This window comes from Haliotis cracherodii, unplaced genomic scaffold (genome assembly GCF_022045235.1).
Source record: "Haliotis cracherodii isolate W230 unplaced genomic scaffold, xgHalCrac1.p SCAF_21, whole genome shotgun sequence".
Classification (NCBI taxonomy): domain Eukaryota; kingdom Metazoa; phylum Mollusca; class Gastropoda; order Lepetellida; family Haliotidae; genus Haliotis; species Haliotis cracherodii.
Window position 1 is genome coordinate 13,361,197 of NW_027266277.1, and position 15,124 is coordinate 13,376,320.

Below are 15,124 nucleotides of genomic sequence, written 5' to 3' on the forward strand. Positions count from 1 at the left end.
ACCGGATTTGTCAACAACAACCCTGTTATGCAGTTCCAAATGAATTTCCTAGTAATTAACTTTCGTTTCAAGAGGATGAAAGAATGAGGATATGTCGGCTGTTTCGGGTCATAATCTAAACGCGTAGGTGTCAAAAATCAAGATCTGTCGAGCTCTGATTATTATTATTATTCGTCGTTTGTGATCGTAGAAAACTTTACTGACGTAAACTGGCAAAATGGTCTTGTTATAAATATTATATTTCGTAACGTGGATGCTAGAGATCCAATACAGTTGTCTATGCACACTTATTAATTTGTCTGAGAGGATGTCATTTAGACCAGATTTGGTTCCAGGGTGTGGTTGTACAAAGCGATCATAGCGCTAAGGTGATCGTAACTCCCATACCTTATCATAGACTTACGACGATCGTAGCGATAATCGTTTTTTTGTACAACGGCACCCAGTCCTGTAACAATTGTTTTTGGAACTCTGACACGTATTACTAATTCGTTTAATGGGTTTGCAACAGTCAAAACATATTTGTTTCAATTTTGGTTTGTTCCTTTGAGGTATCAAATACGCAACGAACATTACAGATACGCTACAACAATAGAACTTATGCGTTTCATCAAAATATTGAGAAGTAACCCTGCGTATTCGATTAGCAAATCAGCAACTTATTTTGAAAATATAAACCGGCGTTCTGTCAACCTTGCCAAACTAGACGATGACAGTTACATCATGATCATTTGCCATCACACTTTCTTGTGGAAGTATCGTGGTATTTTTGAGTCCTATTTATATAAAGCACTTGAACCCACACGACACCAGTAGGCAGGGACTAGATGAATAGTGTTTTTAAATACCGTATTCGACGTAATAAGCGCCCCACTCTAATAAGCGCCCAAAGGCGATATTCGCTATATATTGGCCAGTGAACAATCCCAATCAGCACCCCTTCCGATTGATAAATGTACACAAGCTTTATTTATTCATGTATAACACGCACTCGTATGTTACATCACCCTTAATTATGGGCAATTAAATTCTTGAAAAATATATCTGTCGTATGTAAACATTTCAGGCTGTTAGCATAAACCACGAAATTTACGACCTTTCAACTCAAAATAATATTCTAATAAGCGCCCCCTATTTCTTATTTTGAGAGCGCCCTGGGCGCTTATTACGTTGAATATGGTATTTAACTTAGATACCCATCTATGTATAAACTAGTGGGTAACAGAAATTTGAATACCCAGATAGAATTACTGATACCCAATGATTTTAAAATGCATGGGTAAAATACCCACAACACCAAAAGCTTATCTGGAGCTCTGGCTGGGACAGGTAACTCGGTCATGTGGGTCCTGATCTGAGTAGGATACAGGTACACACAGGACTACAATATGTGGGACTGTGTGAGTTGTTGCTCATGGTATCAGTCATTAGTGTACCTTGCCAAGACATATGTGGTTATTAATAGTCAGATTGACACATAAAAAACTCACTCACTCACTCATTCACTCACTCAGAGATCCGGTCTTCAGATTAGGTCTTCAGCAACCCATGCTTGCCGTAAAATGGGATCAGGTGGTCAGGCTTGCTGACTTGGTTATTGCATGTCATCGTATCCCAATTGCGTGGAACGATGGGCATGATATCAATCACTTGAGTGTCACTCACTCACTCACTCACTCACTCACCCACCCACATACTCACTCACTCACTCACTCACTCACTCACTCACTCACTTGCTCGCTCACTCACTCACTCACTCACTCGCCCACCCACCCACTCACTCACTCACTCACATGTTTCAGACGCTGATCACCATGGCCTCTAACGACGAAGCTGCCACGCTGGTGATGGCAGTGCTGTGCAGATGTAACTGTCGAACATCCTTGCCGCAGCTGTTCAAGCACCTTACACAAGATGGGTTCAAAATACAAAACAAAAAAAGCCTTATGAAATTTCTGGAAAAATATCCAAATGTATTCCAGATTGTCCAAACACCAAACCCTGCTGCCAGCATTGTGTCTCTCTACGCTCCAGTTCCCATCTGTGAGGACCATTCCACAAAGAAGGGGATCTGTAACCATGGTTTCTGTGGCAGTCTTCACATATGTAAATTCTTTCTTTTGTCTGACTCATGCAAGTTTGAGTCGACATGTGCTTATGGCCACGACCTTCAAACACCGCACAACCTCCAAGTTCTACAGCCCTTTCTTATGGACAGGCTGAGTACTCGGGAGATCAAAATAATATTGAGGTGCATAGAAAACCGCACCTTCCTTACTAAACCAGAACTGTGTAGGTTCTACAACACGATACAAGGATGCAGTAAAGCAACTTGTCCATTCCTACATCTCTGCGGTCATTTCATGTCCGATGCATGCAAGTTTGGCAACACGTGTAAGAGGAACCACAACATCAATGATCCACATGTCACAAGCATCTTGGGCAAATACGGTATTATCACTCAAAGACCTGCACACATTATTCTTCAGGACCTCAGAAGCTTATTTGCCACACTCAGCGAGAGACCTCTAGCCAGGCACAGCTCAGTAACATCTTTGCCGGAGTCCACTCAGCCACCCACAAAAGGACCGAGATCCAGATCAGTTAGTCGACTAAGAAACCGCAGAGTAAGCTCCCCTTCACCAACCCGTTCAGATTACCATGACCTTCAAGACCAGTATGGTAACCATGGTTATGGCAACTCTCCTCCCAATATGCATCCTCCACAGGGCCTATATGGATATGGAACTCAAGCTCGAAATCCACCATTCCCTGGAAACCAATATGGTGGACCTCCTAGAACTCCTGGATACGGCAACTGTCCTCCCAATATGTCTGGCCTCCAAGCTCAGTATGGCAATGCAGCATATCCCAATCCTGATGACCAATACGGTCGTCCTCCAAGAAACCCAGGATATCCTCCTTCACATTGTTATGAACCCCATGGTCAATACACTAGCCACCTGCCACCCAATGTCCTCCCAAATCCCTTTGGACACCCTACTTTGAAACAAGGGCAACCCATTTCTTATCACCAAGAACCCCAAGGACCACGGATGCAAGGGCATGAATCCCATGGTGGACGACCTAGAGCAGGGATGCAAGAGCCCCTGCATCAGAACCTAGGACAGAGGAATGAAGGAGCTCGACCCAAGTCCTATCAGAAGGCCAGATCCAACTCCAGGGGAAGACCTTCCTACGGGAAACAGGTGTCAGAGGCCTCCGACAAGGACACTCTGGATATTTGTACTTATTTCTTGAAAGGGAAGTGTTGGTATGGCCAGACCTGTATGAGACACCACAAAGAGATGATCTATCAGTGGCAGTGTCGGGAGAAACAGGGACCTGCTGACTGTCCACAGGACTGGAAGGATTTTGATGAGGAATCTAACACCAACATAGAAATGAACTTTTGTCAACCTGAAAAAAACGATTGTTTTGAGAAGTAAGTATCCTGTTTATCATGAAATATTCTCTAGCAAGCATGCTTGTTTCAGTTCTCTTTAGCAAGCATGATTGTTTTCAATTGACTTCAACAAGCATGATTGTTGTCAATTGTCTTCAACAAGCATGATTGTTTTCAATTGTCTTCAACAAGCATGATTGTTTTCAATTGTCTTCAACAAGCATGATTGTTTTCAATTGTCTTCAACAAGCATGATTGTTTTCAATTGTCTTCAGCAAGCATGATTGTTTTCAATTGTCTTCAACAAGCATGATTGTTTTCAATTGTCTTCAACAAGCATGATTGTTGTCAATTGTCTTCAACAAGCATGATTGTTTTCAATTGTCTTCAACAAGCATGATTGTTTTCAATTGTCTTCAGCAAGCATGATTGTTTTCAATTGTCCTCAACAAGCATGATTGTCGTCAATTGTCTTCAACAAGCATGATTGTTGTCAATTGTCTTCAACAAGCATGATTGTTGTCAATTGTCTTCAACAAGCATGATTGTTTTCAATTGTCTTCAACAAGCATGATTGTTGTCAATTGTCTTCAACAAGCATGATTGTTGTCAATTGTCTTCAACAAGCATGATTGTTTTCAATTGTCTTCAACAAGCATGATTGTTGTCAATTGTCTTCAACAAGCATGACTGTTTTCAATTGTCTTCAACAAGCATGATTGTTTCCAATTTTGTTGAATGTTTGTTTTTCCAGATTGGATGATGTCATCAACATCAGCTTCATTGACGACCCGATGACAGGCACCAGAAAGGACTCCCAAGTGGACATTCGTAGACTCTCCACCTTATCATCAGAAGATGAGAGTGCAACATCTGTGGTCCACCAGTGGACAACGGAATGGAAGTGGTACTGGGAAACTCAGTTTGGTGACTGGACAGAGTATGGAGTAAAGGTTAGAGTTAAGACAGAAATACGGAGGAAACTGTCGAGACTGGGCCTGAAAGACAGGTCTGACAGCAGTCTGTGAGGGGGTCAAAGTTTGATGCCACTTTGTTTACGATATACATTGGGGCGGTTGGGTAGCCTAGTGGTTAAAGCGTTCGCTCGTCACGCCGAAGACACTGGTTCGATTCCCGACATGGGTACAATGTGTGAAGCCCATTTCTGGTGTCCCCCGCCGTGATATTGCCGGAATATTGCTAAAAGTGGCGTAAAACCATACACACTCACATTACAATATACCTGAAAATCCTGATCAATGAAGTGATATCCGAGCACATTGTTCAAAACAATTGTATGTGACATTGTTGAAAATTAGGTTGATGTTGATGATGTCTGCTCATCGTGTATATTTTCAAAACAATGACAATAATAATACATGTATTCTGCTGGAACTATCTCACTCTGCTTGTATTTCACAGGATTTTCGTGGTTTCACGTCAAGTATGGACAGTGAGGCAATAGAGAAGGCGTATTTAGCTGATCCCAAGGGATCAATTGAGTTCAAGACAGATGAGTTCTGCTACAAGCTCAACTTCTCTGCGATGATCCAGGAAAACACAAAGCTCACTACAACAAGGGCGGTCAGAAGGCGGCCATACTTCTACAAGAAAGCTGACTTGAAAAAAAGGTTAAATCATAATCAATTTGATTTGTTTTCACATGGCATGATATAGATGTCATTTTGTTAAGCAGGACATTAATTGTAGTGTGTGAGTGACTGAGTTGTTTTTAGTGCCGCTTTAAACAGTATTCCTGTAAGGGCTGGGACGACCCCCTATTACCCGGCCCTACCCGGGTACCCGTTGTATGTCTCAAAGAGTTATTCCCCTTCACTCAAAACATGGCTGAAACTAAAAGCAGCATTTGGAAATATTTTGAATTAGTTTCATCCGGAAACAAGACCAAATGCATTTTGTGTTCGGCACAGCTTAGCCATAAAGGGGGCGGCACGTCATCCATGTGGAAGCACCTAGACAACAAACACCCATCTGCAACATCAAAACAATTGGCAACAACTGCTGTTCCCACCAACTGCAGACAAATTTCTATCGAAGGTTATAAATTATTCATTATATTGCATTTAAATGTAACTTACTATTTTGATTTGTTGACCATACCAGTGACTCGTCTGTCTTCACTTATCAGGTTTTGCTTTGCATGTACGAATGCATGCATGTCAGCCAAGGGAACTAACTCTTCAAATACTAAATAGTTCGCTTGTTCATGAATGACTGTAAGTTACAGCAAAGTTCGATCCCAGGTATTTCTTGATTGCTTCCTTATAAACATTTAAATTTAGGTATTTTATTTTGACGGTTACGATAATGAAAAAAATATGACATTTAAAAATCTAAAATTAAAAAAACCCTGAAAATGGCAAATTTGTTTCTTTCCCTGAATATGTGGAATCTTAAAATATTTTTCTTATTTTTTTGCACGAATTATTTAAGTTTGTTTCACTCAGCTTTTCAGGTCATGTTAGTAGACCTATTTCGCAAGGAACATACCAAGCTTACACAGAGAAACCTTCTTTTTGAAGGGGAAGGTCTGAAGAATTTTTGCTTAGCCTTAAACCCAAGCTATACTCCACCATCACACAAGACAATTCGAAAGTACATTATGAACATGTACACGGATTGTAAATCCGAACTTTTGTTAAAACTTAACAAGAAAAGCGTTGCTCTAACGACTGACATGTGGACAAGCCTAGGTGGCACAGGATACATCCCTGTTACCGGACATTACATCACAGATGATTGGCAAATTTCAAATATCATGTTGGCCACTAGAGATTTAGAGGATCGACATACTGGCGTTAACATTGCCAATGCTTTGGTCAATTTAACCAAAGAATTCAAGATCCATGAAGTTATTGGCATTACGACAGATAATGCCGCCAACATGGACTTGGCTTGTCGAACCGCGGGAATGCAACGTGTAAAGTGCTTTGCTCACACTTTACAACTAGTTGTGAATGCCGGGCTATCGCTTCCTGTCCTTGACAATCTCTTTATTCACTCGAGAAAGCTGGTTGCATTTTTCTCCAAATCATCCCCACAACAAACACCCTAAAGGAACACCAGAAAAAAATTGGCAAGAACCCAAAAAGTGTAGTATCGGATGTTCAAACCAGGTGGAATTCCATCTTTTTCATGGTTGAACGCCTTCACCTGATCATATCAGATATTTATGCTGTGATGAATGATGCTCTCTTCATCAAGCATAAGCATCTTAATCTGAAGGACAACCATTGGGTGTTGATCGAACAGATGCTTCCTGTTCTCAAGCCACTGGTCTCTGCCACAGAAATTTTGTGTACCGAAGAGTATCCAAGTTGTGGATCTGTGTACCCATTGGTCTATGGTCTTGTTGGCAATCACCTGAAGTCTTCAGAACTAGAGTGCGGGATTGTCAGGGTCAACTTTTCCAATGACACGATGTTTTCCTCCATCTCAGAAAACATTATCAGCTGATCACCGTGATCACGTAACACCGGAAATACTAGTAAAAAAAACTGAAGTACGCAATTTAATCCTATTATTATAATATCTGGTAATAAAAAAATTATTCATTGTTTATCTGGACTGGGTGTTTGCGACATATTTTATTAATTATATTCAAAATTTAATTCATTAATCAAAATAATGTTTACAGTAATTTTGGCGAAATCGAATGCGAAGTGATCGGTAGATCGCACAACTCACCGTTATTTACAGCAACCACGGTTAGATTACAGCTATTGACACCTTGAAATGAGCTTTGTAATTACCTCAAACCATTTCTGACAACACACAAATATTTTCTAAGATAATCATCAGTTTACCTGTACAAGTACCTTTTCAGGCTAATCACAGTAACAGTTATTTTAGGCTAGACTAGGTAGATTTGCGTTATTTGGATATATGCTATTTGCATTACCCTATGATTCGTATTTATCAAATGAAGCCAGAGCAGCATTTTTCTAGCATGTCCGACAGTACTTTAGGGCCACCCATGCTCCCAGCATATCAGTGCATCACAATACCTTTTACCACAGTAAACTGATCATTTAGGGGTTATACTGGAAGCACACTACATGCACTAAAATTGAGAATGGATCCAAATAATTTTGCCTGTGGGTCCCATGGCATGCTAAAGAGTAGGCCTGTATAATTCAAAACAAATCAGTTCAGTTATCATAGCATACATGTAAATTTTAGTGAGTATGGTTTTACTACGCTTTTAGCAATAATCCAGCAATATCACAGCAGGGGACACTAGAAATGGGCTTCACACATTGTACCCATGTCAGGAATCGAACCCCGGTCTTTGGCATGACGAGTGAATGGACCACTAGGCTACCTGACCGCCCCTTCATCAGTGTAGTTCAAGTGAATAATATTGCTTGCTGTCTTCACAAACTTTATTCTCCCACTTACCCTGCGATCAGGCTGCTATGAATCAGTTGCAGGAACTTGCACATAAGGCATATTGAAACGAGACAGCTCAGGTCAACAATGATTGATTGATTGGTTTGTTCGGTGATTGGTCGATTGATTGATCAATTGATTGGTGGGTTGGTTGATTTAATGCAATCCTTTGAACATAGATGTGGATGTTATTATGGATTTATCTAGACCTGCCCATGTCTGCAGCAGTTGTCAGTAAAATATTATAAGTAAGAAGTAATCCTGACTTGACAGTAGACTCCATTATGTCAAATTAAAAATGTGTCACTTTATTAATGAGAGCCATGGACACTTCATTTCACATTATTTTCATGCTAGAATCTGTTGTATGATGTACAGTATCTGATGATGTACAGTATCTGCTGATGTACAGTATCTGATGATGTACAGTATCTGATGATGTACAGTATCTGATGATGTACGGTATCTGCTGATGTACAGTATCTGATGATGTACAGTATCTGATGATGTACAGTACCTGATGATGTACAGTATCTGATGATGTACAGTATCTGATGATGTACAGTACCTGATGATGTACAGTACCTGATGATGTACAGTATCTGATGATGTACAGTACCTGATGATGTACAGTACCTGATGATGTACAGTATCTGATGATGTACAGTATCTGATGATGTACATGTCTTTATCAGGAACATGACACCTTCCTCTGACAATGTCGTTGTGCCGGACGAATGGAGCAGCACGAAGTTCAAGTCACCCAAAGAACTTTATGCTCATTTCAGCAGCCCAAAGGTCAGTAGCCTTGGACTAAAAAAATAATAATCTTGGTTTTCAGGCACCGGCCACATCATCATACAGTTCGCGCTCGTTTCGTTATTATTTCCACTTTTAAAAAAAATAAATTCCTTAAATATTCCAAGTTCAATGGTAGTCAATACTGTATTCCAGTATCTCACATCAAGGAATACATTTATGTAGGGAGGCCCTTTCCCAGGTTGATTTTACTGTTTATTTGGTTACATACTAGTTTTAACAACCGACAAAAAAACACCGCCCACACTATATTTTCAAAAGCCATTGCCCGAGAACCAATTCTTTTGGGGTTTTTAAGCCTTGTATATTAAAGGTGTTACTCCTCCACAACCCATAACCATTGGGGGCTGTTGGGTAGCCTAGTGGTTAAAGTGTTTGCTTATCACACCATGTGTGGAGCCCATTTCTGGTGTCCCCCACCATGACATTGTTGAATATTGCTGAAAGAGGCATAAAACCAAACTCAATTACTCCTAATCATAGGTGAGGTAAGGTGAAATTGGGTTTAACGTCGCGTCCAAGATTATTGCACTTATATAGCGACGTGCATGCACGTGTATGTGTGTGTGTGGCTGCTTGTACTAGTCCGGACTGATGCCGATTTATAGTGCTAGCTCACTGAGATATTGATAGTTTAACATGAATACCCCACTCAGACACAGTATACTGACTCCGAGCCGACCAGTCCTTGTTTTAGCCCCTTAATGCCGAGCGCCAGACAGAGTAACAACAAGTACCATCTTTTAACGTCTTTTTGTATGACGCGGCCCGGGATCGAACCCTGGACCTCCTAATCATAGTGTATTCCCACTCTCCAACCTTTGTTGTGGCTGTGTATGCTGCTACATTCTCCTGTCCTCTGCATTGTTTGTCAGTATTGTTTGTGGGAGCCTAAATTCTAATGGAACATTTTAAATCACATACTTTATATTTTACAAATAACATGGATAAATATTTATATAATTAAAAGAACTGTGTATTTAGTATTGTTTTAGTAATGTATAAACCTATTCATTGGGAGCGCTATTAAGTAAGAGACTTCTTTCTATAGGCATTAAGACCTATTGTGAGGTTTTACTTTCCAGTCGGGTTAAATCTCATAAACAGGGACATTGTAATGTCCCTGGGATTTTATATAATGTCCTGGGTCTTTTATTAATATAACTTCTGTTCAGATTGTAACATGTAATGAAATGTAAAATCAAATGACAAATGTTTTCTTTATATTCCCGAGGATCGAACTCGCAACCTTCATATCTGTAGCCCAGCGAGTGTACCACGAGGCTACAGAGGTGTTGATAAGCCTCACTGGTTTTTAGAATGTCCTTTTCAAGATCTGTACGCCAGCAACAGATATTTTATGCACGTTTCCTAAGGTTCATGGAAAGTATGTTCGAAACATAAAAATGTTGATAAATGTTGTTTTAAGTTTCTTTTCGCCCCCTTGGTTTTTCCCTCTCCCCAGGGCATGCTCTGTCTACCAAAACTCTTGTGAGCGTGTTTTCTCCAATACATTAAACATGGAGTCATTTCAGTGTTGATGTCTTTTCAAGGTTGGAAAATCCACAGAAGAATACAAGAAAGTAGAAGATCTTTTCTTCAAAACTCTCCCGAGAACCAAAGTGATTAAGTCAATAAGTCGCATAGAAAATGGAGCATTGTGGGCGAATTACAGTGTGTGAGTATGCATTTCTCCTTTCCTCGCGAATATAACGTTAATTAAGAATTGACTTCAATATTTTTTTGCATTTGTGGAGATATTAATGTAACACATTATCTGATTTACGCAAAATGAGCGCACCAGTTTTTACTTTTATAACTTCATAAATGCAAAAATATATTGAAGTCAATTCTTATTGATAAATAAGTCAACAAGAATAAATTCAGACTGCTGGTTTGATCAGTAACTCTACGACAGGTCGCAATGATACAAACATCAGCGCAATAATGCAACACAAGCCCCACCCACCATATTATCAGCCAATCAGGAAGCAGTAATATGTTAGAGGGCATGGCCTACAAAACTTTGGCTTATGGAAGCATAAACGTTAAGATAGTTAGGGTTAGCCAATCAAATCGCACGGAATCACTTACAACTGAGAGCTCCATTGTAATGTCTGTATATTTACACCTCTGTGGATGTGCTTAAGTAGTTTTTTATGCTGGATGTAAGCAATGGGGACAACAGGGTGGTGACAAGTTGGTTGTGGGATGACTGTAGTCCGTTTGCTGCAAAATCGTATCGATAAAATGCAAAATAGATATAAATCCAAAAGCAACAATTCGTCTTAAATGGCATGAAGTCATTCATTTGTCCATACTAATTCGTCACCATAATTTTAGACATTGTCATGAAGGTGAAAAAAAGTTGCGAACAAACTGTTGTTACACGATGTAACCAATCATAACAACAAAAATTTGAAAAGTTGCCAAAATAATCATAGACGAGCTCGGCCTTTGGCCTTTTTTATTTTTATTGCCTTGTCTATGATTTTTTTTGCAACTTATTTTATTTTTATTCTTATAATTATTTACATGGTCCTGTGATACTGGTTAATCCTCTCATAAGATCCTGTCATAAGCCGAGAAATGATTTGCCCAGGTCAACATATTTCAATGTTTGGTTTATACAGGCATATCATTAAGATACATTAAGAATTCCGTGACCACATTAACCAAAATTTGATCCTGGAATTTTGAAAGGAGTGGGAGGCAGTCTCAGTTAAGATATTGAAATGTTTGGAAGCCCACTTCTGGAACCACCATCTGGTGATTAAGTGAAGTTTAACACACATTGTGGATAGTCAATACTTCATTGGTTTGTATTAGGGCTGGGACGGGTAACTCGGGTACTCGGGTCGGGTACCCACAGGACTACCAGGACCCATGGTTAGTCACCCGTGTAAAAGTGTGTAAAAATATGAACAAAACAGACTATTGTGAAACTGAGCATAACCAGGTGTAAGTAGATCAAGGTGAATGTCCATGACCTATGACACCTTGACGACAGATGAAAACAGGTGCTTGAAACCCACGTGCATGTGATTTATCATTGATTAGTGATTTGTGAGTGGCATTGTGGGATAGTGAATCATCGTCAAAATATCAGAACGTAAAAGTAACATATTCCCTTCTCAAACAACAACTTACATGTCATTATTATTATGTACATAAACATAGCTGTTATTTTTTTATTGTTGTTTTGATAACTTTTTTTCCAGGCTAATTTGCATAATGCCTATAGCCTGTTTCTGCCATGTCAATTTGGACTTAGTTTTATTTTTGAATGTTGAAAGTGCCTACAAATTACCTCCTGTAAAGTACATTTTGTATTGAGCACTGAGATAAAACTAGCAAATCCAGTCTTGTACTTTTCCAGTTGTTTTGTTATTTTGTATTTACATCTATGTAATGCTTTTTGTCGATTATTAAATCCAGCAAAACAGGTTTTTTTCATTTCCATGAGTACTTTAGTTTGAAAACACCTTGTTTCTCCATTATCCGTGCACATGTATTGCTTGGCTGAGATGCAGAGACTATTTGTACCCAACGAATCCATCCATTGAGAGGGAAGTGAGTGAGTGACTAACCATGACACACAATTCTTTCGTGTTACTTTCATATTAGTTTCATATTAATGTTGTTAATATTGTTAACTATTGTCATATGAAAGAATCTGTAACTTATTTTTAGTAGCATGTTCGAATGGTTGATAAAAAGGATAATTCTACCGCTATGTCACACCAACAGGAAAATGGCGCAGATGAAAACCAAGGCTGGAAAACCTGTGAAGGAACTGAGTCTGTTTCACGGAACTTTGCAGCAACTCGTCGATCCCATCTGCCATCAGGGCTTCGATTTCCGATTTAGCGGAGCGAGAGTTGGCACAAAGCATGGACGTGGAAGCTATTTTGCAAGAGATGCAAAATACTCTCATGCTTACTCCAAACAAACAGATTCACCAAACCCAGAAGAATCAGAGAAGAAAATGTTTGTGGCAAAAGTTCTAGTTGGAGACAGCACAAGAGGAGAACGTGATTATGTGCGTCCTCCCATCAAAAGTTCCCAGAATGAGTATGAGCTGTACGACTCATGCGTGGATAACACCTCTGATCCCTCCATCTATGTCATCTTCACCCTGGAGCAGTCATACCCGGAATATCTCATATCCTATGTTTGAGGAGGATTGATTCTGTATCTTGAGGAGCTTGTTGAAGTGTTGAAATTTTACCAGTGGGCTCAGTCATTTGTTGTTTCACATGAAGTCAAAATTTCCAGTGACTTCATTCGAAAGGTAGCCACAGGCGGGGTGTCATTCACAGTTGTCATGACACTTCATGGCTGAAAACATCCATGTCATACATGCTTCTTATTTCTCTCATTAGGGGATTAAGTCTTCCTCTGAAGAGACGGAAACGTATTGTTTTTGCCTCGGTTCCCATTGGCGTTGGCATTGGCATTTGCATTACTCATCAGCTTACCTGGTGTCTTTTGCCTTTTTTGAAATATTTCAAAATTTTATCTTTGTATGTTTCCATGGAAACGATTTTGATTTTGTCTCAAACGAGAGTAGGGTTAATTTCCGGGCAGTAACTTGTGAACCGTTCAACATTTTTCTATGAAACTGCACACATGCTTTGGTCATCAGCTTCACTTGTGCCTCTTGCTATTTTTAGATTTGTCAACATATTATATTTCTACGTTTCCATCGAAACAATTTCGACTTAGTCTCAAACGAGGGTAGGGTTCATTCCTGGAGCCATAACTTGAAAACCGTTCAACATATTTCAATGATACTTGGGATATGCATTGCTTATCAGCTTCATTGGTGCTTTTTACTATTTTGACATTTTTCTAAAAAAATATTTTGTTACGTTTCCATGGAAACTATTTGGACTTAGCCTCAAACAACTCTAGGCTTTGTTTCCGAGCCATACTCTCAAACTAATGAATATCTTTGCATGAAACTATACATGTGCAAAGACCATATGCTCAACTATTGCCTTTTCATATTTATATTTTTTTTTATTTTTTAGGTTGTTGTGTTTCCATGGAAACAGTTTGAACTAAGCCTCAAACAAGTGAGTTTTCCGCCAAAACTCTACAGTGAATGAATATTTATGAATGAAACCATGATCTTTCTTGGCTATATTTTGCTATTATTGTTTTCACATTTACAGGAACAAATTGAATTAATGTATCGCAAAAAAAAAGAGGGAGGAGACCTATGTTTTTGAACAGAAACAGATTCTAGTAATTTTTTGTATTGCTGGTTAACGGATCCGCCAATATGACAAATAGCGGAATGAAACTAAAATAACCCAATGGTTTAAAAAAAATTATGAAAAAAATAAGTTAACATGAAATATGACTCAGATTATGTCACTATTGTGCTGCCATTACCATCCTTTGTGTTTTCTACCCATAATTCCTTGCATGTTTATATGTTGTGATGAGGATGGTGATATGGCATTGACCAAGATCCAGAACTAAAGTGAGTGAGTTGGTGAGTATGGTTTTACACTGCTTTTAGCAATATTCCAGCATTATCAAAGCGGGGGACACCAGAAATGGGCTTCACACATTGAACCCATGTGGAGAATTGAAACCGGGCGTTCAGCGTGATGAACTAAAGCTTTAACCACGAGGCTACCCCACCGCCCCCGCCCTACTCGTAGCATAATGTGATTGTTGTGAAACCAATGATGATTCCAAACAAGCTGATGATGTACCAAATTCACTATTCACAAGAAGTGGGTTTATCATGAAGTACCTTCATTGTAGCTGACTTCATATACCGTGTTCATCGTAATAAGCGCCCTGCTCTTATAAGCGCTCACGGCGATATTTGCTAATATATTGGCTAGTAAACAATCCCAATTAGCGCTCCTTCCGATTGATCAATGTACACACAACTTATTTATTCGAGCATAATATGCACTCGCCATCGTGTGTTATGTGCACGCTTAATTATGGGCAGTTAAATTCTGGAAAAATATATCTGTCGTATATAAACATTTCAGGCTGTCAGCTTAAACCACTAAATTTTTTATCTTTCAACTCTGTTGTTTTTCACCAAAATAATATTCTAATAAGAGCCCCTATTTCTAATTTTGAGAGCGCCCTGGGCGCTTTTTATGTCGAATACGGTAAGTGATATAGGACTGTTTTGACAAGTCATATTGGTTGTTCTTGGTGTATGATAAGAGATCAACCATTTGATGTAATGATTTAAAAAGGGTTATTTATTTCACGAAACTAAAAAAAAATTGCTTGATTGGACTATGCATAGACTCGTTAGTCCAGCCAAAATGTAACTCCATAATACCAGCCTAGTTCGTCAAGGGTGGAAAGTGGACTTTTATAGTCAGTTAAATCCCTTGTCTCAGGAAGATGGACAAATAATGATCTAAAAGCTTTTTCCCTAGTTTTACAATATAATGCAATGTTAAAATACCTCTAAATTTGAGAAAATTAGAACTTTAA

At 39.2% G+C, this 15,124-nt stretch overlaps 1 protein-coding gene across 1 annotated transcript; it reads left to right on the plus strand.

Moving 5' to 3' along the window:
* The first annotated feature begins 61 nt into the window (after window positions 1–61).
* On the plus strand, window positions 62–14,797 carry LOC139470945 (protein mono-ADP-ribosyltransferase PARP12-like). Its single transcript, XM_071253268.1, has 7 exons — window positions 62–123; window positions 1,803–3,445; window positions 4,161–4,359; window positions 4,829–5,037; window positions 8,515–8,617; window positions 10,192–10,316; window positions 12,389–14,797. Exons 2-7 carry the CDS (start codon window positions 1,815–1,817, stop codon window positions 12,816–12,818), a joined length of 2,697 nt encoding a protein of 898 aa, XP_071109369.1. The 5' UTR covers window positions 62–123; window positions 1,803–1,814; the 3' UTR covers window positions 12,819–14,797.
* Window positions 14,798–15,124: the final 327 nt, after the last annotated feature.

What these genes read in the sequence shown, in the direction of transcription:
- LOC139470945 (XM_071253268.1), top strand. Translation starts at nt 1,815, where the DNA reads ATGGCCTCTAACGACGAAGCTGCCACGCTGGTGATGGCAGTGCTGTGC. An exon ending in CTCATTTCAGCAGCCCAAAG is followed by an intron (nt 8,618 to 10,191) that starts GTCAGTAGCCTT and finishes TGTCTTTTCAAG; the next exon opens with GTTGGAAAATCCACAGAAGA. An exon ending in TTGTGGGCGAATTACAGTGT is followed by an intron (nt 10,317 to 12,388) that starts GTGAGTATGCAT and finishes TCACACCAACAG; the next exon opens with GAAAATGGCGCAGATGAAAA.